General features: G+C 41.6%; 1 protein-coding gene across 1 annotated transcript in view; it reads left to right on the top strand.

Moving 5' to 3' along the window:
* Positions 1-27,334, top strand: part of LOC119738244 (probable G-protein coupled receptor CG31760) — a 60,528-nt gene that overhangs the window by 7,548 nt on the left and 25,646 nt on the right. Inside the window, exon 2 of the mRNA XM_038213044.1 lies at positions 9,104-9,242. Within this exon, the coding sequence (XP_038068972.1) occupies positions 9,104-9,242 (139 nt within the window). The remainder of the gene's footprint in view (positions 1-9,103; positions 9,243-27,334) is intronic.

Below are 27,334 nucleotides of genomic sequence, written 5' to 3'. Positions count from 1 at the left end.
ATAGTTTGATGATTTTCGGGTAGCTTGTTGGTTAGTTGTTCAGTTGCTTCATTGCGTTGTCATCTGGTTTTCGGGCAGGTTCGGTGACTCGTTGACTATAATTATTATTACTGGTTATCTGAAAAGTTTGGTGGCCTGTTGGTGGGCCGGTTTGATGGTTGGCTTGTTGGTTTGTTTGCTGCTCGGTTGGATGACCGGCGGGTTAGTCAACAAGTTTTTCGTTTGATTCCTTTCGTATTATTCATTTCTTGAGAAAAAATGAAGGCCTCTTCAGTTTTATTTCGAAGATAACCAATGCAGTAAATTCCTCCCTCAATCATAACTAATCCAACACATTGAACAGACAGAGAATTTATACAAAATGTCAAAGTCAGCGTCGGTGTCTCGGCCTGCCGTTTGTCCTTGTCTTCTGATCGGCCACAGACCCTCCGTGCCCGCTTGTGTTTTGAAAGAAAACTCAAAGGCTTCTTCTTCTTGTAATCATGAAGGGAGATGTTTCCGGTTGGCCTGCTTCTTTTGTCGTGATGGCAACAGTTTTAATGCAGGAGACGATGTGCAAGACTGCTCGGTTTAATAAAAATAAGACTGCCTTTGTTTCTTTTTATAAGAGGTTTTTTTTCTGCTCAGAAACCTTGGCCGAATTGTCAGCCCGACATGTGAGCCACCGCCGCGCTGCGAATTATATGCTCAGTCGACACGCAAGACAGATACATGCATGGCAGTATGGTGTGTCAATGGCGGGAATGATTAGGCCAGGAAACATATTGCACATCAAGGCGGAAATGGTCGATAATAAACAGGACATTTCTCTTGGAGGTTTTCCGTTGGCTGCCTTTTGAACGATTATTAGCCCATGGCATAGGCCTAATTTTCGGTGTCATGTTGTACAAAAGAACGATGGTGCAGGTGTCCCGATGGTGCAACTGTATTACACCTGCACCAACGTTCTTTTATACATTAAATCTTGCAAGTATGCATTAGCCATGTTATAGCTGTTGGGCGTGTAACCCACGGATTTTTTTAACCCAAGGTTTGGTGTTTTCCACCTTTTTCCACAGTTGCTGAATACGTGGTTGAGGATGTCTGTGATGGCATTGAATTTAACCTGTTCAACTTGTCGCGATGCGTATCGCAGCGATTATGATTGCGAATGCACGTGGCCAGATATCTCGCGAAATGTCTATAGTGAGATTTCGAAATAAAACATGGCCCACTCGTATGCAGTGAGCAAGCGGTACGAAGGACAGGAGCCGTTTTTCTTCGGCGTGACTTTCACCAAGGCCCCGTGTCACTACACGCAAGTCTAACCCGAGTCTCGTTGGCCAGACAGTCTGGTGCCTGTGACGCGATCGCAGTGATTCACATCAATTTGCAGCCTTACTGTGTTACGCATTAGAGGCGTTACAGAAGGATAACCCAGGACATAACATAATTTCCAGAGGCATATACATTATAGTTGGTCAAGTTCATCTGAAATTTCATGTGGGGGAGCCCGAGTAGTGAAACAGCTGAATGATTCGGAGGTACGAGAGAATATATCATGAACAATTTCTATTTTTGATAATGTTTGGCGTAATTTACGGAAAATTTTGAGGACTTTTTGGGGGGAAATATGTGACAAATAAAAATTATTTTGTCAGATGGAAGTGGGTAGTAAGCTCACTAAGCTGCACCCAAACCCCTCTTCAGTCCTCTTTATTCGTGTGTCGTGTACCCTTATGTTTGTACCGCATTTATCACAAGGTGTGCTTTTTATATGCAACCAACGGACATGTTTAGTGCCGTCGTTCTGAGCTGCGAAATGTAATTACGTCAGCGTCAAATTGTAAAACTCCTCTTTTTGAACCTGCATGGCACGCGTGGAAATTGTGCTCGGCCGATGACCACACTTTGACATTTAGGCGAATGACATTTTCCGTATTCGGTGTTACTCTTCTTGGCACAATGTTGTTGGAATGGCGAAGCTTTTTTTTTTTTTGGCTCTTGGCTAGGAAATTACATGATATCATATTTTCAGTTTTCCGTGTGGTGAAACCTGTGCACTCGCTCGATAGCGTATCGTTACGTGCAGAACGTGCTTGATTTGATATTAAAGATGATTGCCCGTGTTTTTTTCGAGTTTCATCCCGAATTCTAGATTCCTTTTCTAAATCGCTATTTTTCTAGCGATACAAAAGTAGGCCTAATTCACTTTTGAATGAGACATCTCGCGGGGCAGGCTTGTTCCCGCCCCACAAACAGTATCGATAATGTACGGACCGGTAGCCAGTCTGCTCGCCAAGCGGATCTGTTTGTGCCCCCCCCCCCCAAAAAAAAAAAAAAACCACACACACACACATTTTTTCTGAGGTTTGCAGACGTCCAAAAAAAGGAGAAAATTGTTGGAATAAAAACATCCAACTTGAAAATTAATGAACAGAAAAAATATCGAATTTGTTGAAGAGCACGGGGACGCAACTTTAAATCATTATAAACAATCTTGGTGCACATCATAGTAGACGTTCGCCCATGAATTGCTTGACCAAAATTCATGATAACCACCATATTCTGCACTCCTTTTTACCACTTTTTACGACCCCCAATTTGTTTGGGTTTTGTTGAAGAGGTGAAGTGATGGGCAACTATAGAATTCATTATAACTATATATTTCTCTTCATGTTTGATTTAAATGTTGTCAGCATTATACTCTAAAAACTGTTAAACAATTAATCACAATCTAGCTATAACTTTGCAAACATGTTTAAAAGCTAAAGATTATGTGTTCAATTGTTATTTCAACAATGATTAATTGCTCAACACTATCTATCGTTACTCTAAACATGTTTAGTATTTAAACATAGCAAGAAGGTATTAAGAAAAGTGTTCAATTACTAAGCACAGTTTTTGCAGTGATATACTTGACATCAGTCAAACACGAACGGCCTTTAATATTAGCTTGTTTCCTTGAAGTAACTGTAGATCTAGTCAGGATCATGCATAAACAGAAAATATGCAATGCACGGGAATTTAGTAAAAAGCCATAGCGAGAGGCGCGCATTTTCTACAGTTACCAGATTTTCAGTCATTTCTCAAGAAATAGAGAAACCAATCAGTACACTTAGACTATTTTTAAGAGTACGGATTTTGAATTGATTCCCTTTCCATATAGCAATTCGGTGCTAATCCCGCTGCATTCCATACTTTGATTGCATTGTCGTTTTTAAAAAGTCAGTGGCCATTCAGTTCACAGTAATAAAACAATTACGTCAGTGGTTCAACTTGAAAGTACTGCGTATGGTTACACCACATTCGGCGCCCAATTAACGTGACATCTGCCCCGCCGTCCATCACTCTCTGTGCCGAGTTTCCCTTTGATGGAGTAGTCTTCCTAGTCCACCCGGCAAAGTCGCAGTCTCGAAATTAGATCAGGGTAACCACTTCCGATTCGATTATGGAGTTCCATTCTCCTCCATAACGACCCGTCGTCATTAGCAAAGTGCGCCGATTTACCCGCTAATTTTGGTTGAACACCCCGGGTATATTTTGTCCCCTCTCGTGAGCCATTTTAATTTCAATTTGGATGTGTACACGTACACAGACGCAGGCAGAAAAAAATACTAGTTTGATGTCCCTATCCAGTAGCGTTGATTGCTGCCTTAACGCACGAGTCTTTCCAGTTCCCGCCTCGGGGATCTCAAATTTGCAGCTCGATAAAAAAAGTCGCGCAATTTTAATGAGAATATTTTCATTTCGCGTCGTTGAACGCCGGGGGGGGGGACAGTTTTTTTTTTTGAAGTCAGGTTTTCTAAACCCGAAGGCTGCGTGACGTTTGTTGCCGTGCAGGTTTTTTTATTACTTCTTGTCCTCAATCGCCAGACCAAAACACCTCCCAGCTCAGCCTGCCAGCGTTTCCTTTTCCTTCTGTCTTGTCTTCCTGCCTTCAGTGTTTCACAAAGAACATTCCCACCGTATAGAATTGTGTGTGTTGCCTCACTCCGCCGTCTGCCGATATGTGTTTCCATCCGGACCGGTTGAAACACTAGCGTATTTTGAATATAAACACATGTCGGTTTCGAATTCTCGTGCGAAAACATTGTCAGCTTGCATCAAGAAACACAAGAGAGAGAAAGAAAGGTCATATGTCTCACTTGATAACCCATAAATCAGACTCTCTTTTCAACTTACGCGGATTTGAAAATCTTTTCAGAGTTATTTGGAAATTGTAGCTTTCAATGACATTTATCCGACCATGATTTCCTTTGTGGTCGATGCAGGTTAAACGCGTTCAAACGGTGAATGCCATAAGCGAATCAGCACGCGTGATTTGAGGATGCCGTGGGACACGGCGATTTTTGCAGACAAATAAAGTATGACGTATTTTCTGTGTTTGTGTTAAAAACATTACAGAATACCTTACAGACACTTTGTGTAAATGATTTGACGGTAGGGAGGCATCGGGCATTAAAGATATATTTCAGTGGCCCCTTAATGCTTTATCTACCATTATACTGTCGAAGGTTGCTTAAAACGGCTCCTTACGGTCCAGAATGTAATATGATTGGAAAGTTTAGGTTGGGAAAGTATTTAGAAATGGGGTTATGGGAGGGGTTTAGTTGATTTCTGTTTGTGCACAAGTCTATGGGAATATCTCCCTAATGTATCGTTCTCGGTAAAAAAAAAAAAAGACTTACAAATATACCATTAAGGTTCGTAACTACACTGAACAATCATGGGGGTTAAATTTACCCAATTGTGGTTGAAAATTGCAAGTACCCAACATTTGGGTAAATATGTCTGAACACAATCGGATGAGAATATAGTGTTATATCCAAATTTTGGGTATAGTTGCAGTTTTTTTTCACCGTGACAATACGGTAAATTTAACCACCATGATTTGTTCAGTGTAGTTTTACCTTAGGGAGACAAGGTAAATTAAGGAGACATATCAATGTCTCCTTAATGTCACAACTGCTATTTAGAGGCGAAAGTTTAGCGTCACAAATAGGCTAGATCGATTACTGGTGGTCCAAAACATAAATGTACCAACATTCTTGGGGTAGGATAAGGTAAAATGGGGTGTCATGAAAGTTTGAAACATTTTGTGCACAAAGGCATATGTGAATGTATGCCTAGGGTACAATTTCGGTAATGTTTAGAGTTATTATTACATCTGATAGTGTCATTTACCTCTGATTAAGTGGCAATTGAGATAATTGATATTTGGAAAACGAATTTTGTCAACCCGTGTATAGTATATACTTCACGAGTGAAATGTGTGGATGTTAGAATAGTTTTGCTTTTTGATTAACTGTAACATTAGCATTTGTTTTAAAAGGCAGCAATTTTGTTACTAGTGGAACGATTGTCAATTCGTCGAAGCATCGAATGCCAGGTAAAGAACACGTATGTCGACAGACAGCCTTCTTTTAAAACGTATGTTGTTTTCCCCTATACAGGGTGGTCAAAAAACAGAACGGCATACTTCCACTACCTTGAGACTCAAACCACCTGTACCAATTGATGGAGAATCCTTTTAGAAGAATTATGATACCAGAATATCCCGATTCGGTCCAATAGTTTTTGCTGCAGAGCCTATTTTGTGAAGCACACTTCTTTCATGTGGGTATTATTAGATAACAATCCCTCAATCAATTACAATGTAAGTCAAATTCCCGGGCGCGTTAAGTAATTCATCGGGACAAAGATGCCCCGGCTCTACTACTGGTACAACCCACTGGTCAGAGTCGGGCGATCTTGGTTTCATTTTTTTCCAAAAAGATTCTCCATGCATTTGGTATATGGTTTGAGTCTCAGGGTAGTGGAAGTATGAGGTTCCGGTGCTTGTTTTGGACCACCCTGTATAATCGGGCCTTTGAAGCATAGTAGATTAACCTTTGAGTATTTTTTTAACAGCCAAAGACACCAAATTATCCGACCTTAAACATTTGATTTCATTCGAGTATATCCCTCAAGGACAGAGTCGATAAAAGACCAAAGCCGTACGATCAAACATTGGAACTTTAATACGATTAATTGGAAACAGTGGCGCAGCCAGGAATTTTTCAGTGGGGGGCGCTGGGGGCTGGAACATTTCATGGGGGGCGTCATGTAGATCAATGATAATTTTTTTAGAAACTCAAAATCTCAGTGGGGGCGACGGGGGGGGGGGGCGACAAGGTTTCATGGGAGGGGACTGTCGCCCCCCCCCCCCCCACGCCCCCCGTGGCTACGCCACTGATTGGAAAGATGAAGAATGAAACTGAGTGTTAATACTATCAGAGTATATATCCGATCTTACTCTAAGCAAACAAGCGATGGCAAAGAATAATTTATGTCGCTGTCGCATCATTCATCGAAGTTTGCACGTGGATTGAAGATGTACCCTGCGAACTGTTTGCTGATAATACCAACCTCGGACGTCACGGCTCACTTCAGATTGGCGATCCAGTGAAGTGTGAATCTGCCGTGCAATCCAAGCTGTCTTTATATTTACAGGCTTGAAGTCGAACGCCAATTTTGAGGGTAGATTCTGGAACTCAGTCCCCTGGAAGGTAGGCTAAGATATTCAGCGGCAGTAATTCGGCATCACGTCCTGGGAAATCGGTCTCGCGTACGTGTCCCGGGCGTCATTTCATTTTGCACAAGCTATCAGCTCGGAAAATATTTATCTACCTTCAATTTTCCCTCAGTTTCGAGCCTGACCGCCTTTCCCATTGTACGAGGACGAGCCTACCACTAGAGTCAACTGTTTGCAATTCAGAGCCAGTCCTAAATCCCTGGGTCGACCGAGACTCGGATGTCATTTATAATGAAGATTTCACGATGCCAGTCACGGAGTTATTTCTCGCTCTTTTCCGTAGCAATCAACCGCGGCCTTATAGTATGGCCTTGAGTTACCTTACGGTCGGTTCTGACGTGAACATGCAACATTGATTCCGGAAGCAAACACTCATCGTTCAACCCTGTATTTTTTCCCCAATTTTTTTTTCGCCGGGCTAAGTCTTGCCTCTCTCCCCGGTCGGTTCTGTTGCTTTACCTGCCTCCCTGCGCCCTCTCCCAAACCCGTCCCACGATACTGTTTTTTTTTCTCTTCTCCGTCGTCTTCGCATCTTTCTGGTCGATATTTGACCGGGAGCCATCCGATTACTAGCTGTCTCTGGTGGCCTGGCAGGCGCCACTGGCAGGACGGGGTTGAAAATGCCGAAGTTCTTTCTCTCCGTATGCGTCCCAGAGGTTACTATGTGTACCGACGTGATCTAATTGGGCCTGGGGTTAAAATGTAACCTGGCACATTTAAAGTTAATCGCAGGCCCTTGATGTCGTGCTCAAAGATAGTTCTCCTCTAGGTTTTGAAGTTAATCTCATGCATGTTTCCTTCCCAGGGCAGTATGTTTGAGATTTTAATTCCTGCCCGTCAGGGAGGGGATAATGTTGCGTCTCTGGTGGAAAGCGAACCATGCTTTAATCCAGGAACAAACATGGTTTTAAAGGTGCAACGTATCTAAGGTTTTGTTGTGCTCAGGGAGGGGGGGGGGGTGCGCAAATTGGACTTTTTTTCCAGGGAAAAAAGTGTTTTTAATTTTATTGCCGTTCCTGAAAATTGTTATCACTTTGGAATAGTATACTACTGGTAGCTGCGGATGTGAGGTGTGCTGACTTTATAGTTTTTTTTAATGGGTTGAGGAAGGAATTTCGCCAGAGGGGCAAGTTGCTTCCCCCCTCCTCCCCCAGCTAGAAACGCCTCCGCCGACGCTGCCACTCGTAATGAAATTATTATTATTATTTTTTATTTGAGGACTACTTAAATTGTTACTACTTTTAGAGCGGTTTAATTTGGGGTATATAGAGTCATGATAGTTTGATGTTGTGTTGTTTACTGATCCTCCAATAGTTTTCGTTGACCCGATTATGCATTTCTGAAGGAATTGATGTTCTCTACGAAACGCCCTCTTGAGGGCGCAGTATCCCCCAACCACTCAATCTGTGACTCAAATAGACAAGGCGTTTTTTAACGCTGGTTTGCGTGATTGCAAAAGAATGGGGCATTTGGTATACTTTTTTTTATCTTGAGAATATTAGCCACAGAAAGTTTACCCTTCAGCTTATGCTGTGTGGAAAATCCAGGCACAGAAATTCCCGAGACACAGGTCTCTGAAAACAAAAGAACACTGAAAATTAAAACCCACGAAAACAATAAACAGAACCCAAAACTTCCGGCAACTTTGGATGCAGAAGCACACTATCAAGCCTAGTTTCAATATCGAGGTATGAAATGCGGAGAGCAACGCAAACAAGACCAAACTGCAACGCAGACATAATTATTATGGAAACATCCACGAATGTCGCTGACAACCCTGACAGACGCAAACTATCTCGCAGTATATCGGCAAAGTTAATCCCGCTTCAACTTTGCCGACAGTTTTGCGCACTGTCTGCGTAGCCTGCATAAGCTTAACGTCGATATTGAAACTAGGCTTAACTTCTTAACACGACATCATCTCACATTCGCGCACGTATTTATAACGAAAATCGCGACAGTGTAGAACCAGAGAAGTTGCAAAACACACCTAAGAAAATTCAATCCAATTAATACTGGAAATAGAGGTGAATGGGACGCAAGAAGACAATATGTGACCTACTGCGGCAAAATGAGGAATGTCCCCAAAAACCTTGATTTGCGTAATCGACGCCTGAAGTCGGATTACTAGAAAAATCATGTCAAAATCGATATTGATTGTTTTGTATTTTTGAGTATGCCAGCTATCCAAGATTCACTTTATGCATTTTTGTTAGGGAAAAAATACCCACAAAAGTGGACAAAACTGAAGAACGATTTTCACTGCCACTGGTGGCGCAATACGTGTCCTTTTTTTTTCAAAACTACTTTTTTTTCTCGAAATGAGGTTAGCGAAACTTGGCAGGACACTGTTGAAGTTCCTGCGTCATATCTTTGGAATAAATTCAGCTACAGAATAAATTTGGTATCACTGGAAAGCCAATGATTGGCGCTTTAACAAGATGTACCGGGATTTCATTTTAAAACGTCTGATATTCCGGCCCTTTAAATGTCATTAACACAATTTTATCACGAGTAAATATTTATCTTACTTTTTTTTCTGTCTAGAGGAACAAGTGGGCTGGATATAGATCTACGGTCTATAGACATCAATCAGTGCCCAGAGGACCCGGATGAAGACAAATCGAACAATAAAGAGAAGAATATTTTCGCTGGATCGGACAAATGCAACAACGACACGCAAGTGGTAAGTACAATTACAGTGGCTTATTTGAGCTGGAGCATGGATCCCTTGCTGTTTATATAGGCTATTTGCACGGTTGGGTTGAACGTGAGGCTGTCTGACACTGGGATTGGTTGCTTGGTTCGCGGCCAACATTGTAAGTAAGCGATTAAGAGTCTGTTTTGAACCTTCAGCCTGACGTTTGTTACAAATGCACCGTAAAATGGTGATTACAAATTAAACACTTTTTGTACCCATTTTCCGCATTGTTAGTGTTAGACCTGAAAACAAAACAGGTCCACACGATGCAGGTTGCGTGAATCTTCTGTGGACTAAGCCAGGTCCACACAAGTTTTCACCCTCTCTGGAAAACAGGTTTAGAGACATTTTGGATCAGGTTTATTCGTCGCAAAATGAAGAGAAACACTCAAAAAGAAATCATGATTACAAAAATGGGTTAATAGAGTTTTCACAGTACGAGTAAATAGAGCAAATTTAGTATTCACCCCGTCCAGCAACTGGAATCCAGAGTCCTTATGAACTTTTACAATACAGACTTCTGCAAATCTAATTATGCCGTATACATTAAATATGCGTTAAATTGAAATGTTTTCAAATGTGTTTTACAGTAGGCCCTATATGATGGATCACATTACTATTCGCCATTGAAAAATCCGACTCCTTGAGCATACTGCGTATGATTGTCTACACGTGTATAAAGTCAACTAATCACAACATTCTTCGGAATGCGTTTTCAATCATTTTTAATAAACTTTCATCTGGTATGAAAAACCATCATAGGCCTAGATGGAGCCAAACATAAACGATAGATATCAACACTTACTAAAACTGCTTACGGTTAGAACAGGTTAGTTTACGGGGGAAATGGTTGCCATGACGACACTCCGTTTTGTAAACCCATCTTTTTGTAAACCCGCTTAAAATATTCAAGTGTGGCGTCTCCTGTTGGCTTCGAAATTTATTCCATTGACGAATATGACAAAGATCCACTGTCATTTTTTTCTTGAGATTAAAGAAAAGTGACGTGATGAATCAAAGTTGCGTCACTCAGTGAGGACGTGACATGGGAGTATAAGACAGTGTTGTGTCACTTTTTTGACGATGTTGATGTTGGCGACGGACTGGCAGGTTCGTTGGATGGGTTATTTACGGCAAGCCAGTCGCTACCCGCGCCGGGCCCGATCATGGGTCAAGTGACGGAAACCATACACAAGCAACTCGAACATGATAAGCCGTTCATCAGCAAACAACCACTCCAACATCGTCAGCTGTCATCTCGACTATAATACGCCGTGCCACGGCTTGTCTATAATGACCGAACCGCATAGAGGCAAGGCCCCGTCAGCTAATTACTACCGGCCCTTGCCGTAAGGACCCGTGCCGTATAAACAGGCTGACAAAACCCCGGGGGTAGGGATTGGGAAGGGGCCCGACTCCCATCATCAGCGTATCTCGGGAGGACTAATTTGGCCCGGCAACTCGAGCTTTCATCGACAGCACTGCTACGAGCCGATGACGAAAAGGGGACGTACATCATGCACGCTAACGTCACGGATCCAGAGCGCAGAAATTGCCTCCGCTTCTCTAAGAAGAAGAAGAAGAAGTCAGACAGGGTCATTGTAACAGTTCCGCTGTCGAGGAGGCATGGACTTGTTGGTGATGTACGCTCCGATTCGTTGACAGCTTTGGCAAAGGGCACACTCTCGTGAAAACACGTACATCTCATGTTTTTCTTCGAACTGGAAAAACCAATTAGGCCAGCGCAGAAAAAAAAACCAGACCGACTTAATAGGGCAGCGTGCACAAAGTCTTTGCTAAAATGAAAACAGTTGTAACAATGACAGATCCGTGTATATCGTTGGTACGTTTCTCATTTCGCAACGAGTCGAGTGTTTTTACGCGTTGGAAGCGGCTAGCAAAGAAGCGGCTAGCAAATATCACGGTATACTCTCCACCTCGTTGATAATCTAATTTGCAGATTAATCGTGTAAAAAGCTTGTTGAAATCACGAGGTATAATGTGTATATGTACTGAGGCAAAATGAGGAATGTCGCCCAAAACCTTGTTTTTAGTAATCGACGCCTGAAGTCGGATATACATGTAGTAGAAAAATCATGTCAAAATTGATATTGGTTGTTTTGTATTTTTGAGTAGTCAAGGTATCCAAGATACACACTATGCAATTTTGTTGGGGGAAAAAAACACCCCAAAAGGTGGAAAAACTGAAGAAAGTTTATCACTGCCGTTGGCGGCGCAACTTGATGCGTATCTTCTTCTTCTTTTCAAAGCCGTTTTTCTCGAAATGAGGTTGGCGAAGATTGGCGGGACGCTGTTGAAGTTGCTGCCACATATCTTTGGAATAAATTCAGCTACAGAAATAAATTTGGTATCACTGGAAAGCCAATGATTTGCAATTTAACATGATGTACATAACTTGACAAGTCAAAGGTGGGGGTTATTCCTCATTATGCTACGGCAGGTTACATATGTGCATTTCCCTTTCATACGGCAAAATGTGTGCCGTTGCTCAAATTGCATCTCATTTAAAATAAAATTAAAAGTTAGATGGCCTGACGTCAACGTGCATTAGGCTTATCCCACTCAGTACGCAGTTAATCCATTTCTTCTATCGCTTTCTCAAAGCTCATGGTATTCGTATTGTAAAAGAGAAACATATTCCGTGAAAATTAGTGATAATTTATTATTTCTTACCAAACTATGTTCTATACCTTATTTTCAAATAACCCCAAACTCTAATAGATAAAATAGGTACCTGCTCTGGATTTGGAACTGAATAACTATGCATTTAACATCCCCTTGGGGTATCTTCTTAAATTATAACTTTTCGGACCAATGGGGCTACAGTCAGGCGTTCATGCGCATTCTGCCTGCAGAGTCGTCTTTAAACTGACATGCCCTTTCAGATAAGTGCGGATATAAGCGGATCAGGTGTAGACGGTAAACGGAACCTCCGACTACAATTTAGTACGGTGCTATCGAAAAATAGACAATCGTTAAATTCATAATATGTTTACGCTTGTCCACAGCTCAAACAGCAAAGCAGAGATCATAAAGCAATTCCTTTAGCCATTCAGATGCTATATTTAGTTTCATCTGTAAAAGTGAGATTTTTTATCATGCATCCCCTACCATTCAAATAATGAACTAAATTTGTTACAAACAAGTTATCAAGTTGCATATCGGTGTCGTTTTAATAACACCAGGCCCGATATAGGCATCTACTGCTTTGTTGACTTTATATAGTGCGTCAATCCTGAGTCAGGTGTATTTGTAATTTCTGTCTTTCAGTATCAGCGGTACATTGAATGATTATGACATACCAAACAACACGCGTGTTTAGGTGTGACACCTTTTCATTGTGAGTTCGAGATCTCAGTGAAGGATGCGGCCACTGATCTACGTACGGAAATCTAGACAGCCCTTTGGCTGTTGGAAGTGAAGTCACCGACCGCTCAAAGAACAATAGCTTTGTAAAGAAAGATATCTAATTAAGTGACATGAACACTTTTTACCTTTTGAATTGTTTTTGTTTTGTTTCCAAAATAAAATGGTTACAAAATATATTGATATAAAATATCTGTTGAAAAACAAATCGCATACTTTTTGATGACTCTTTTTAAAGGGAATGTACATCATTGGCTTTTGCGGTAATTTTCAGAAATGAACTATTTGAGGGGTTAGTATAATATATCAAATATTGTTACACTGGCATGTTTGAAGTTTTGTGTTCGAAAATGCTGGAAAAACCAAGAATAACAAAAATGTTCAAGTATTCTGATTCCCTGACTCCACTAAAAATAAAATGGATCAATATGTAGATGCCGGACAATTGTAAGGTAAGGGAACCAGTCTAACTGGCCTGCACCCGTTCATGAACATGTAACCAGTAGCAAACAAAATGTGGACTGAAAAAAATGGTAAATTTGGAGCAGAAATTGAAAAAAACTTAGGTTTTTCCAACGGTGGTCGGCCGACCGCCGTTGGAAATGTATACAAAAATACCATTTTCTTGAAAATGACTTCACACCAGGTGCCATAATTTTAAAGGATGCTTTAGACTGTCATTTACCAACATCCTAAGAAGGTATCTCGTAAAAACTTGGTAGTTTTATTTTTCGAGGTTTGCAAATGTTGTATATTCCCTTTAAGCTCTGGCAGGAGCTTCTACATGTCACTTGGTGGTTGGTCAGTCGGTGGGTCGGTGTGTCTGTCTATCCCCGGAAAATTGACCAAAAGTATGGTGTTTCATAATTATGTGCCATCGGCGTCGCATTTTTCGGCGTCGCATTTTTAAGCTCATTTGATCGATTTCATGCAAGACTGCCATGCAAGACTTCTTGCAACATGACCAGAGCTTATTGTGCACTCGCATTTTTTGTATTCCCTTAGGGAGTACCAATTGCCACTACCTATTTTCTACCAGCTTAGGGGTTCCTGATAACTATCATTTTGATCGATTTCATGCAAAACTTTCATGCGGGACTTCTTACACGGCCAGAGCTTATTGTACACTCGCACTTCAATGTACAATATCTTCCTCGAACAAGGTGGACGCCATTTTGTGTAGCTGTTGGACGGTATTCAGAAGGAGGAAATGTCCCAAAAATTGACCAAGAGTATGGTGTTCCGTATGTGCCATTGGCGCCGCATTGTTCGCCAGAGCTTAATGTGCACCCACACTTGTTTAATTATTTGAACGATGGGAGTGGTTGAGACTGGTTTGTTCATCTCGGAACGGCCAACGAGCTCATCCAGATTGTTTACATGGAGATCAGCTAGTGGATGTGGCTCTCAGTTTCAATCACCGGCAATTATAGATTATCTGTAGAAAATCTTCATACTGTTGAATCTAAAACTACAGTTTTGGGTCAGAATGGTCGTGGTAACAGAAGATTTAAACTGTCCACATGTCCGCATTAGTAAATGGGGCAGACAGAAATCTCCCCAGCTGCTTTAACAAACCCAGCTTTGTCGCTAATTGGCTGGAAAGGGATCGTGTCATTGAATGTGCGAAGAGGGTGGCAAGCCTTGACAGATTGTTCGCTGAATTGCAAGGAAAGCTGGAAAGCCGAGCGTGCACGCGTAAATAGGAGTAGTGGGGAATCTCGAGCCCATCCCTGGGGGAACCCTCTTGAATAAGCCGCTCTAACCCTCTATCTTCCGTGACATCACCGAGAATCCCCGTACCTCCCCAGAAACAGCTGCGGCAGTATCCAGCCCCCGATTCCCACTGATTTCATTAACCGTCGCCTGTCAGAACCATCATCAGCTTGCCTGTTCCCCCAAGTGAAAAGGGAAAACTCGTCCCAGATTGCTGATTGCATCAACATTACGATGCCAAGTGATCGATTACTTTCGTAAAATCAATCCAATTACTAACTCGACGGATTCTAAATGCCAAACCAAAAGAATCGAAATTTTAGAGAGAGAGAGAGAGAAAAAGGTTCCGGATGTTTGTCAATCACAACAGAAAGCGTTAACGCGTTCCAGGACTGTGATTGAAACAATTATCGGTCGCATTGGAAACCATGCACAGCCTCGTCCCCATTGCATTTCAGCAGTACGCTCTTTTATCCCTTTCCTTTGAATAATAAATCAGTGTCTGGTTTTTTGTGCAATACGGCTGCGTCCAAATTACATGGCTACGGCCAGCGGACGGGTCTAGAGGATTGGCATTGGGCAGCTTCCACTGATGCATGTGTAACGTAAGCCGTAGCCGAGTAATTGGACGAGAGTGACTCAATATACGGACGGCATGTCAGGGGCTTTATTCCGGCAAATTCGTATTGCAACAATGAAGACTGTTAGACTGGAGACATGACCTTATATATAACACACGTGTATATGAGGACAGGTACCGGCCTCGTTCTTCTTTTTTTCTGCTATTGGGCCATGAACTTGAGGGTTTGTAAAAGTAGATAGGTGGTAGCCGTGCACATGACTGCGAGCTCGTATTTCTTTGAAATTCGGATGAAATTGGGCCTAAAATTACTAGTATTTTACAATGGAGCGCAGGCATCCTTTTTCAAAATGGCGATGGGACAGGGGACTACTTTTAGGGGCGATGATCTTTGGATGGAATTTCTCCCAAAAGTAATCAAATGACCCCGAAGAAACTGAACAGAAAAGGAAAGACGATGAAATTAGCTTTAATTTGATGAGTGCCGATGTCCCAACGCCTTGGACAGTTGTGAGTATTTTTAATAATTTTTGGATGTGCGCGCATGGGCGTCAATTCGGGGGGGGGGGGGGGGTTGTTGAAGGATGGAAGACACAATATCAAATATTCCCCCCCCCCTCCCGATTTTTGAACTTGTGTCTCATACAGGGTCCTATTACGTACTACAATGTTTCTTTTGCTAAGAAAATATTGGTTAAAGTGATCAGAAATTGCCTCAGATAGCACCACAGAGCATTTAGAATCCAACATTTATTCGGGACCCTTATGCGGGCCCCGAGCCTTACGCCGTAAGAGCTTCGCGCTTCTCGCATCAGTTCTGATCAAGGTATGTCACCCCCCCCCCCCCCAACTTTTGAGAAGCGATTGACACCCCTGTTTGCGCGTTATCACTGAGGTCGTTGGGAGTCTATTTACTGGTATGCGCCCCTACATGATGTACATGCATACAGCGTCCTTCTGCCTCTCTCGCATTCACTCGATATCAAAGAGTCTCATCTGAGATCGATCACAAACGAACTGCGGGTGGGAGAGGGAAGTGAATCGTAGAAATGTCTGTAATAACTTAGCAATTGCCACACTGCGTCCCGTGTTATTTGGATACAGTTGCAGGCAAACTGTAGCCACAATGTGCAATGCTCAAGGCTGGTGGCGTGATCTGAAGGCAGCTGTATCAGCCCCGCCTGCCCCTTAGTACGGCCCCGTCTGGGCCCACCATGAACGCTGCGTGCCGCGCCGAAATTAAACCTGCACCCGCCGAAGCGTGCGTAATAACTCGTGTCAGTTATTAAGGGTTCAATAAAGAAACATTCACCGCGAGGCGTCCGTGTGACGTGCGCGGCAACACCACATACACATACACGCGGCGGCTTGGATGCAGCATGTGTATCCCGAGGGCCCCAAAACCCGGCGCGTTGAACTCGAAATGTGCAGGGCTAGGTCTCTCGTGCTGGGGAAGGAAGATCTCCGGTTAGCGATGTTTCCCCCATATACCACACATTCACTTATCTTTACAGAATTACGCTGGAGGGCGCTATGCATGCAATGACTCAGTTGAGCGAGTAACTGCTGTAGTCTAGTGGATACTTTCGCTCGTACCCCCCCCCCCTGCAAACAGTGCGCTGGGAATTATTCAGCCCTTCCCAGCGTCCTGTTTGCAGGGTGGGGTACGAGCGAAGTGGATACTACATTGGACTGTACAACCGTAGGTTATGAATTTGAATCCCAAACACTTCTTTCTTTCGTTCTTTACTGCTTAATTTTCTCTTTAAAAAAAGTTTTTTTTGTCATTTGCTAATTTGTATTGAAAGGATTTTTTCAAGGGTTTCAAGGTAAAAAAGTTTCAAGTGAAGTCCGAGAACCTGACTTGCAAAGTGCTTCGATGTACGCTCTTAGCGAATTTGTGGTAAGGAAAAAAATATCGCCTTAATATTAGGCCTAAGAGCATTTTTCTTCAACCTTGTCGCCAAGGCCTCAAACAGTACGCGTCCATAGCTGTTGTCCCACCCTGGTACTGGATCACTTGCACATTATACGCAAGAGTCTGGTTCCTGCTCATGCTTTCAATCATCCTGGTTTGTGTATGTATGCAGTATTTAATTCGTCGTGTCTTCAGGGAGCTTTAACCTCATGATTAATATGTTCCAAAGTTGTAGTGTTTTAATCTTACCCATCCAATAGTATAAGACTTAACATTTAAGAAGTTTGAACAACATTTTCACAATGAACGTTAAAACACGTAATACACGTTTGAAATAAGAGCACCAAGTACACGATAAAAATCAATACAAGAAGCAAAATGCCAGGGTGTACCATTGTCTCCAGGTTGAAAGTAGACATTTGAAATGAGTTGGAATTTGCAACCAACTTCAGTCACTTATCATGTAGAAGCAAGTAACAATATACAATTTAATTCGCCTTTTTTACCAGCTTTATGCGACTTTATTTAGTCCGTTTTAATTTCTTAATTACTCGGAGTGCAATGCTTTCGGGGTTTTTTACTGCCCTTTTTTTGGAAGAAATTTAACTTGAAAAGTTGCTCATGATTTTTCGTGCACGACCGTTCTTATGGGCTGAACCATTCATTTCTGCACTTTCTTTCGATGTCTAGCGCGAGAACTCTACTCTGTATCTTTTTTCTCTTTTTCTTCTAATTTTGCAATATGAAAACTGACAGTTTAGAATTACCCAATGACGTGCGTCCTTCTCAAAATAAGATTCAGTGTGATGAAAATTTATTGGCAATCATTTTTTTAAGCACATCATTAGTTGCCATGCTAGCTACGTAATTAAGCTGGTTTGCGCCCCATAGCTACAAAGCGAGGATTATTAAAGTGTAATGGATGTGCTTGTCAAAAATCGACCCAAACCTTTGTCAACTTTGCATTTGCTTCGTAAGAATGATAATTTAAAAGAGATTTTTGCTGAATCCAGCCTTCAAAGTTGAATTGGTAATTTAGCTTTGCGCTATTCCCCAGAAAACAATCACTTTAATAATAATATTTTACCCATCAATAAAAACATTTTTAATACTAAACCCTCTTAAAGGTACGGGAAATGGTACCTCTTGGAGACATTCCCATAGACTTGTGCACAACAAATCTGACCTTTAATGACTATTAACCCTACCTGAACTGTTATAACCTTCCCTCACCAAACTTTGTAAATTTGGGTTTGGCGTCACAAGGAAATCGGTTTAAGCAACTTGCGACATTAAAAAATGGCTAGAAATAGGCCGTAGGGAGACAGACATTCAAAAATTCTCCCTATAATCTACCAAGTTGTCTATCGCAAATATGGGCCATTAATTGCGAGAATTTCCTTATCAGTTAACATTAGGAAGGTGTCATTTCATTGGCAAATGCTATCAAAACAAAGGAGTTTTAAAATTCTTCCCTGGTTCAGGGGGACGACTAGGTTTCCAAGTGACTAGACTTTGATTTTCCCTCCCTTTTATCGTAAAGTGCAATGGAAGGTGTGAATACAATTCCGTTCTGTCCGTTCATCCGAAGTAAAGCAGCAGATTGTGGATTCGATTCCCTCGGGCAAGATGGTGTACTTTTTACTTTTTTTATCTTATTTTTTTCTTCTTGAGGGTCCCCGTGGTTACTGAGCGAAGTGCTTACATTACGTGGGTGAAGGCCGAACCCCTGTATTATTACTCAACTTGCACTCTACGCCTCCAGATTAAAGCATCAGGCCGATTTTTAAGAGTGTTATTTCAATACACCGTGTGCTACAAGTATACAACGCCTGAACAAATCCCCGTCATCTGATTGGTGGGTCGTTGATCACGTGTCATTGAGTCATTCGTCCCAACGCACGGCGCGGCCGCAAGGCAAAAGTCTATTCCACTGTAAATGGAAGTTCCATTGCAAAGTCACACTTTTGACGGCTCTCTTACCAATCAGAGGAAGAGAATTTATTCAGGTGTATTGTGTAAAAAAAAGAAATGAATGTTTCCCATTCGTGCATGCAATGGAAAGAATTATTTTATTCGGTGACAGATGAAATGGTTCCATCTGCCACCTCATGTAATTATTCGTGTAATCGCACTCACAGACATTAATTATTTGTATACGAACATGGTGTGTATGGTTCATAGCATTGAAGCGATGCCTTTTGGGGATAGCAGTAGACGTATGTGCTTCTGTGTGTATTGCATAGTACATGTTTACAAATATTGACTGCTTCGAGTATTTAGTAAAACTAGTCTCCCGAGGTGATTCATGAAGCATTCTAACCTCTCCCACAGATTCTGCTTGATTTTAAGCGATAACTCATTAATTTAATCCAAATGCAATTAAAATACACTTCAAATTTGAATACGACAATAGGTGAAAGTTAACTTGCACTTTTCCAAACTACCCCTTCACGAAATGTTTGAACCCAGCTCTGTATAGCGCTAGCGCTTGGGACTAAGCGCACACCCGTATGCATTTGCAACGCAATACCGGTTCTCATCGCATTGTACTTTGGTTGTCACGGGTATGGTACTTTGGTTGCTTCTTTTCACCGTGCACAGCAAAAATAGCGAATGCCATGTGACTCGCTTTCGGCCAATCAAGATAAGATACAGAATCTGTGACTGAGGTGTTATAATTATCTATACACCTCTTGCATCCGTATTAAAAATGATAACTAACCTGTCCTCATTTTGTTGGGAAGCACCTTCAACAGTTCGTGAAATGGACCATGGGGTAGGCATTATGTTATAGACCGTCAACCTCGTTTCAATGGGGTCGAGCAGTACGTTTCCAACACTACACCTGCTCTGTACACTGTAAGGTTGACATAGAAGCCGCACAGTTGAATAGATTCTTACATTACAGCTTAGCAACCCAGCAGAGCAAGTATTCAGACGGCTTGGGAGGAAGAGGACGAAGATCCCCAATGAGGCATCTGTACACAGACAAGCGTGCCAGCTCTTCTGTTAACCCAGATACTTGGCTTCGTTGACATATAATCCGCGACGCAATAATGTACTCGGAAAACTGCAAACAGCGTCAAGTCAGTCTGAGTGTGTACTCAACGGGGCCGCTCTTGTTAAACTTAACGCACTTGCTGCACAGTAAGCCTATATGGTTCTGAGGTCCACTAACTCACTTGAATAACCAAGCACGCATTAGACGCGGATTTTTTTCTATTAACATTCCTCTTTGGGGATTTACATGAGGAAGCGGTATATGCGCGTATCGTCATGTGCTTTCACTAGTGCACGTCTGCACGAGCGCACCATTATTCGATTTGAGGACTGGTCATGAAAATATAACTGTTTGATATTGTTTGAATAACATTTTGCAAGGTAAGACATCGTAAACACCACAGACAAACGAAGGTTTCAGCATGCATATAATTATCCACATTAATATATGTGAGAGTGAAATTCGAGACTAGAATTTGGCTTTTCATTAAAGCACGCATCATTGCACGAAACTCGAGTGTTAGTGAAACTATACATGCGCTGTGTTGTCGCTTCAGGACGGCCAACGGATGTACAACGGTGACACCAGTTCTGTTTTCCGTTTGAACATTGCCCGTAGTAGCTCCATCGGATATGTCGGAGTTTGTCCTCTTGACCATTGCCATGGGGTCAACCAAAATATTCTTTTCTTTCTGCGTCAACGATAGGCCTAAACTCGTAATTAACGAAAAGACGCAAAACAACCGTGGCGCTGCCTATTCTGATGGTGAGATCAGGTATCCAGTCTATGAGTCTGTTGCCAAGTATCTAAAATCTCCAGAAGGCGCTAGGAGTCAGTTGTCAGGTATTGAGAAACTCAAGAGGGCGCTATTTATCTATCTCATTAAGCCGGTGTGAAGAACACCTGAGCTCCTCTGCTTGCTCCAACGGGTTGTTTATAAAATGGGAAGAAGAAAGATGAATGTGTTGTCCATATCAAGTTTCCTCACGTTCGCTCCGTGTGTTAACTCATGCAGCTGATAAGACAAGTCCAACTAACATCCCCCTCGCCTTGTTTTGACATGTTTCAATTTTCGTTTGGCAGGGCGGAGTTAGATTGAAATGCCGGGTGTTGGTTTCCTGTAATCGCGCCACTGACGGTCTCATGTTTCCCTTCCCCAGCTTTATTGCTAACTATGGTCATAGTCAGGTGACAGGCCATTTTGTCACTCGCATTCAGACCCGGGCTATCGCCTTGCCCCTCCCGGCCAAACGTTCACTAGGTGACATTCAGACGATACCCTTCCAAAATCCGGCATTATTAGATCTAGCTTTTTAACCCACTTTGCTGGGACGTGTTTTTTTCTTCTTCTTCTCTAAAACCAAATCCTGGAGAGGCGTATTGATTTGTTTTCTCCGTTTTTTGTTGTTGTTATTGTTAAATCGCACCAACGTATAATCAACAACATTGTGTCTCGAGCTCAATCAATGAATCTTATTCTCAAACCCAGCAAGTGCAAATCCTTGTCTCTCTGCAGCGGCAAGCCTACAGAAAAAATCTTCAAAATCAACGATTTTCTGATCCCAACAATTAAAGATGAACCGCACTCATTTTTCGGGTCGATAATAACATTCAGTGGGAAAGCACGCGACACAATGTTCCACATTAAGCAGAAAATTATTTCGTATCTTAACAGAATAGATGAATCTAAAATCCGTGATGAGTACAAACTAAAGGTGTATTGTAACTACCTACTCTCTTCACTACGATTCTGCCTGACTGTTCACGACATAACTAAAACTGATCTAAACACACTCGATCAAAACATCGATAAGTACCTGAAAAAATGGGGAGGACTGCCCAAAAGTGCTACCAATTCCCTCCTCCATTCCAACTCTGGATTAGGGATCAAATCACTCACGTTCTTGTACAGAGAATGTCATGCCCTAGCTCATGCCTCCACAAGAATCAAAGGAGACAATATGGTTAACAAATGTCTAGACTCCAAACTACACCGCGAATCATCCTGGTCTAGAAAATGTTCCGTTACTGCCTATTCAGAAAACGTTCTCCAAAAAGCTCTGAAGGAAATACCGGCCAAAGACAATAGCCCGGGAAAACATTTGCACAAACTCAAAACAGTCATCAAGTCATCCGTAGCAAAGGACATTGCTAATACATGGGATCAAAAAATCAAATCCCTTGCTAAACAAGGCCGTCTCCTAGAACTTATGGAAACGGAAAAATCCAACATCACTTGGAAATCAATAATGTATAATTTACCTCGGAAAATTCTTCGCTTTGGACTCAATGCAATCATAGATACTCTACCAGTCAATACCAATCTCTGCCTCTGGGGTAAGTCAGTTGACCCCAAGTGCACACTTTGCACATCCAAGGAAACATTGTTACATGTCCTCAATTACTGCCCAGTAATGCTCAATCAAGGCCGCTACACCTATCGCCACAACAATGTTTTACTGGAAATCTGTAAATCCCTAGACAAAATGTACAACAGCTGCTCTAACCGCAAACTCTTTGCCGATCTCGATGGTAAACATGCTCCTGGCGGCAATACCATCCCGCCATCCATACTACCAACCACACTTAAGCCAGACATTGTCATAACAGACGAACATAACAAAGACATCACCATAGTTGAATTAACGGTACCATTCGAAACTAACATAACTAAAAGCCATGACTACAAAATGCAAAAATATGCCAACCTAACACGAGATTTGCGTGAGATAGGTTTCAACTCCAAACTCATCGCCTTGGAAATAGGAAGTAGAGGCTTCATAGACGAAAACAATAAAACACAATCCGCTCCCTATTCAATCTGATGACAAAAACCGAAATACGGCAACTCACCACTCACCTGTCAAAAACAGCACTGGTCTCATCCTTCGTAATCTTCTACTCAAAATACAGCCCCGTTTGGATTGATTCTCAAGATTAAGGTATTCTTTCACATCGCCCATCCCACTCATCAATATTCCCTTGACCTAGCCAAGCAATCGTTATTCCCTGGTTTATGCTTTTCTTGTTATGCTTTTCTTGTTATGCTAAATTGTTAATTATTTAATTTGTCAATTTGTCTCTTACTTCTACATTAATTTCTAGTTCCTTGCTTCATTGACATTTAGACTGTTTCTTTTGATTCGTCTTTCATGTTCATGATGTTCTAGGTTTCCTCCATGTCTTTTGGTTGTTGTTGTTGATTTATGATTAATGAATAAAAGACATGAATTAATAAAATGGACCGCTGTATTCTTTCTTTTAGGGGGCAAATAGATCTCTGTTTTCAGGCGCTAATAGGCCTACTTTGTGCAGATTGTTTTTCAGATAACTACATTGCTGTCGCTGAAGTCATGTCATAACAATCTGTCCCGTTTTCAATACAGCTTGTCACACACATCTACCATACCTTTAGTCCAACGTCAAGAAGTTTTAAACTCTCCTACAATATAGTGGTTTGAATTTCCCATTGTGTTACACAACCTAGCAGCTCTACCAATTAATTATAAATCTGTACCGTGTTCATCAACAATTACATTCCAAGAAATAAAGTAATGAAGAGAGTCGACAATCACACATACTGAAATTTGTATCCTTGTGGAGTCATTTCTTTGTTCTCGTGTACTAAAATTCTCGAGTTTGAAAGTGTACTTTCAAAATGGTCCTATTTGAACCAGAATTAATTTCCTGGGTTGAAATAAGGACATAAAATACTTTGCGACACATGAACACACCTTGGACATTCCTAGTTTTTGAATAAAATCCATATATCTATTTCGTGATAACCGTGTGGAGACACCTGTTGAAATTGCCCTGTGGAGACGAAAACAATCTTTTGTTCCCTATTGTGCTCTCCAGAGGGTATACCAAATCTCGATTTACACCATAAACAAACGCAGGTAATGTGTGTGTAGAATAACACACGAATAACTACCCCCCCCCCCCCCCCCCCCCCCCCCCCCCCCCCCCCCACTGAACACACATGTGCAACATCATCGGTGAATCGAGGACAGGAACCAAATCGAGTACAACCGCGATTGAAAAACGTGTACAAAACCAATGACAGCTGTTGCGAAAAAGTTAGTGTACAAAGAAAGGAAAAGGGAAGAGGAACAAAAGAAAATCCTCGATTTACACCATAAACAAACGTGTCTGATGTGTCTTACAGTAGCGTATAACAATGTCGCTTTTGAATTGAAATCGTATGGTTTGTATTTCTTTAGGTCTTTTTTTTCCGTTCGACTGACAGTGATCGACAGTAAATTATAACATTCAGTTGAAAACGTCATTGTCAAATTTATCCAATTATGTGATATTTTTGACTCTGTGATTTGATTGAATACATGGATGCATTTTTTTTTTATTCTGACATAGACATAACAGAGCAGCTTTAATGAGAACTCTACGCGAACCGAACCCACAGCTCCTCAAATCTGCATTTTTATTAGGTGTTTCAAGCCCGACGATAGTGATAGTCTAGCGGGCAGATGCAGGTTCACCTCGCTGGGTTGTCGCCCTGGGGGCGGTTCGTGAGTTGTTTATCCCTGGGTCGTCTGTCTATACAGCAGTCCGCGCTGACTGCTTGGATCTCTAGACGAGCGAAGTTCAAGCAGAACAGCGCCAAGCTGTCACGACATCAGATTCAGTGTGGTCGCTGACCTGCAAGACATTACCAAGACCTTTTTTCACGCTTAGGTACCGTTGGTTGAACTATGATAGCTCTTCCCGGCGTAAAGTTAATGTTTCTTGCCGAACTTCTTGCAGATTTCCGTCCATCGTTCCACGAGGCATGAATGTTAAATGTATAGCGCTTAATCAAACACGTACCTATACCATTTGAAACTGGCGTAGGTTGGTCAAAATGTTTTCACCGCGGGTTACTTTCAGCGAATGACGGGTTTGAATCCTATCGAGCGCTTGTTTGTTGATTTACTGTTAGACCACAATAATTGTATCAACAAAATAATAATGATATGCAGACATGGGTGTAGGCTAGCTTTTATTATAACACCTCACCCACAGATTCTGTATCTTGATTGGCCGAGAGCGAGTCACATATCATTCGCTATGTTTGCTATATTGCTGTGCACAGCCAAAAGTGCTATACCAGTAGCAACCAAAGAACTATACCCGTAGCAACCAAAGTACTAACTGCACATGCAAACTGCCTTGCGTGTATTGTTCCCAAGCGCTTGCGTCACAGATCTGGGTTCTAACATTTCGTGAAGGGGTATAGATTGGAAAAGTGGAAAAGTGCATGCAAGTAAATTTCAACTAATTTCGTATTCAAATTGAAGCACACTTTAATTTTATTTAGATTAATCAGTTATTCCTTCAAATCAAGTAGAATTTGTGGGAGATCCGCCCTTGATCCAATCATAATTAGGGCAAATATGGACTCTTTGAAATGAAAGAAATCATTACAATTGACAACTATTGAAAATATTGCGGCATTTAATATAATAACATGAAAACGTTTGACCTCAACTCCGATCATGCAGATAACAGGTGGATAAATTTGAACACGGGAGTCTGCGACTAGACTAGTCAGTGCATGTTTGGTACCAAGACGTTCTCACGAACTGTCAAGACGTTCTTATGACAACTGAACGTGAACTGGCGAGACTTTCACGCTCTATTATGCACCAGACTCTGTCACTATAACTGTTCCGATGGACTATATTTCCCCACGTTGTTTCCTTAAAAAATGCTAATAACGCCCTCCATAAACTTTTGACATTGGTGGGAGTGCACATGTATGATGCAAGACTCACCTAAGTGTCCACCTGTTTTTTTAAGAGCATTACCAGAGGAGGCTGTCTCCAAATTACTTCTGACAGCAAACGAATTGAGAAAACCACCCTGGGCATTTTACCGATGACCTGAAAAGAGGTTGTGCCCAGTATAAACTTTCATATAGCGCGACACGGAATCGAGTAGATATCCTATTCAGGTCCATTACAACACTAAGAATAATTCGACAACAATGTGGCCGAATGATGAAGAAAAAGCTTCCTTCAAAACAAAAGAGACATGAGTACTTTTCATCCCATCTGACATTTGGTCATTAAGAAAACAAAAGGTCAGCTCAATTGACCCCTTTGAAAAATAATCTAATTATTGAACTTATTAAATCTAGGTGTCCCTCATATTTCTTGTATCTAAGTCCGATCAAATTTTAACTCAAGTTGTATATACTTTGCCATGAAAATATTCACGGCATCGTTCCAATCTTATCCTAGATCATGATGAGCCGTTGCGCTGTGATTCTTATTAAACAGGTGTCGTATGGATTGTTGAAACCATCACTTTTTAATGCAGCTGGTCATGTTTCAACTTCTTTTATGCACCTTTTCATGAGTGTCATGTTACCGCGTTCGCCTCATGCATTATGAGGTTTCTATAAATAAACCGAAAGTTAATTAACTGCCAAAATTTGCTTGGATATTTTGGAATAGAAAGCGCCATTACTTAGTGATACTGTTGGGGGGTAATAAAGAGTCCCGCATACTAAAATCGCACCTATTTCCAACAAAAGAGAAACCTAGTTTGTCTTCATCAATCACCCAAAGGTGAACCTCTCCTGTTTCACCATATTTTGGTCCACTTTCCTCACTCTTTCTGTTTTTCGGATGACAAATATGTTCGACCTCAGGGCTGCTCGCGCTAGTATTTCTGTTTTACATCTCTGTAACTCCCCCGGCTAACATTGCAAAATGCATTTTCTTCTGTGTCCCACGGAAGCTTCTCCAACAGTGCAGGCCTTAATTGAGGAAAATTAAGGGGAAGGATGCAAGGTTATTTTACATTTATCACCGTCGGTTATTTTTCTTTCTACTTCGACAGCTTCTGCACTGGAGTTGTATCATCTCGTTACAAAGTATAACGAGCTTCCTCGCTCGTTTGCCATGAATTTGCGAGAAAGTAATAACACAAAAATGATTACATCTGCACTGCAATTGCTTTTTTTCCCAAATGAAAATTGACAGGATATGTTTCCGGACAGGTAGACAAAACGAGATAATTGGAAACAAGTGAAGCTGTGTTGCTAATAAGACGCGTCTTCAAGGTGAACGCGTATGTCCATTAATTGTCTTCACAATGAACATTGAGGTCATGGTTACGTAATGCTAGACCGAAGACCAATTGGTAAATCGATATAAGACAACAATATAGGTTGAATCAGACGTCGATTTGTAGTGTGCTAATAAATTTGGTTGGATCCGTTTGCTAGTCCAGCTTTTTACACAACACGAAGCGTCCTCACTTATTCAACTGGATATATTTACCACGTAATTCCCTCTTATTTTGCTGGACATCGTAAATTCTTTGCGAATCCGATCGCACCTTTGCTCCCTCATTCACTTGTCGTACTGTTTTACATAAATAATATCCCTTAGCGCTGCGGCTGATTTATCAACATGCTCTATGTCTAGTAGTAACGCATCCGATGGACAGCCAGGCGCAAAGGA

Source organism: Patiria miniata, unplaced genomic scaffold (assembly GCF_015706575.1).
Source record: "Patiria miniata isolate m_02_andy unplaced genomic scaffold, ASM1570657v1 HiC_scaffold_3, whole genome shotgun sequence".
In the NCBI taxonomy this organism is placed as follows: domain Eukaryota; kingdom Metazoa; phylum Echinodermata; class Asteroidea; order Valvatida; family Asterinidae; genus Patiria; species Patiria miniata.
Note: the sequence above shows the minus strand (reverse complement) of the source record. Positions and strands in the feature narration are given on the sequence as shown.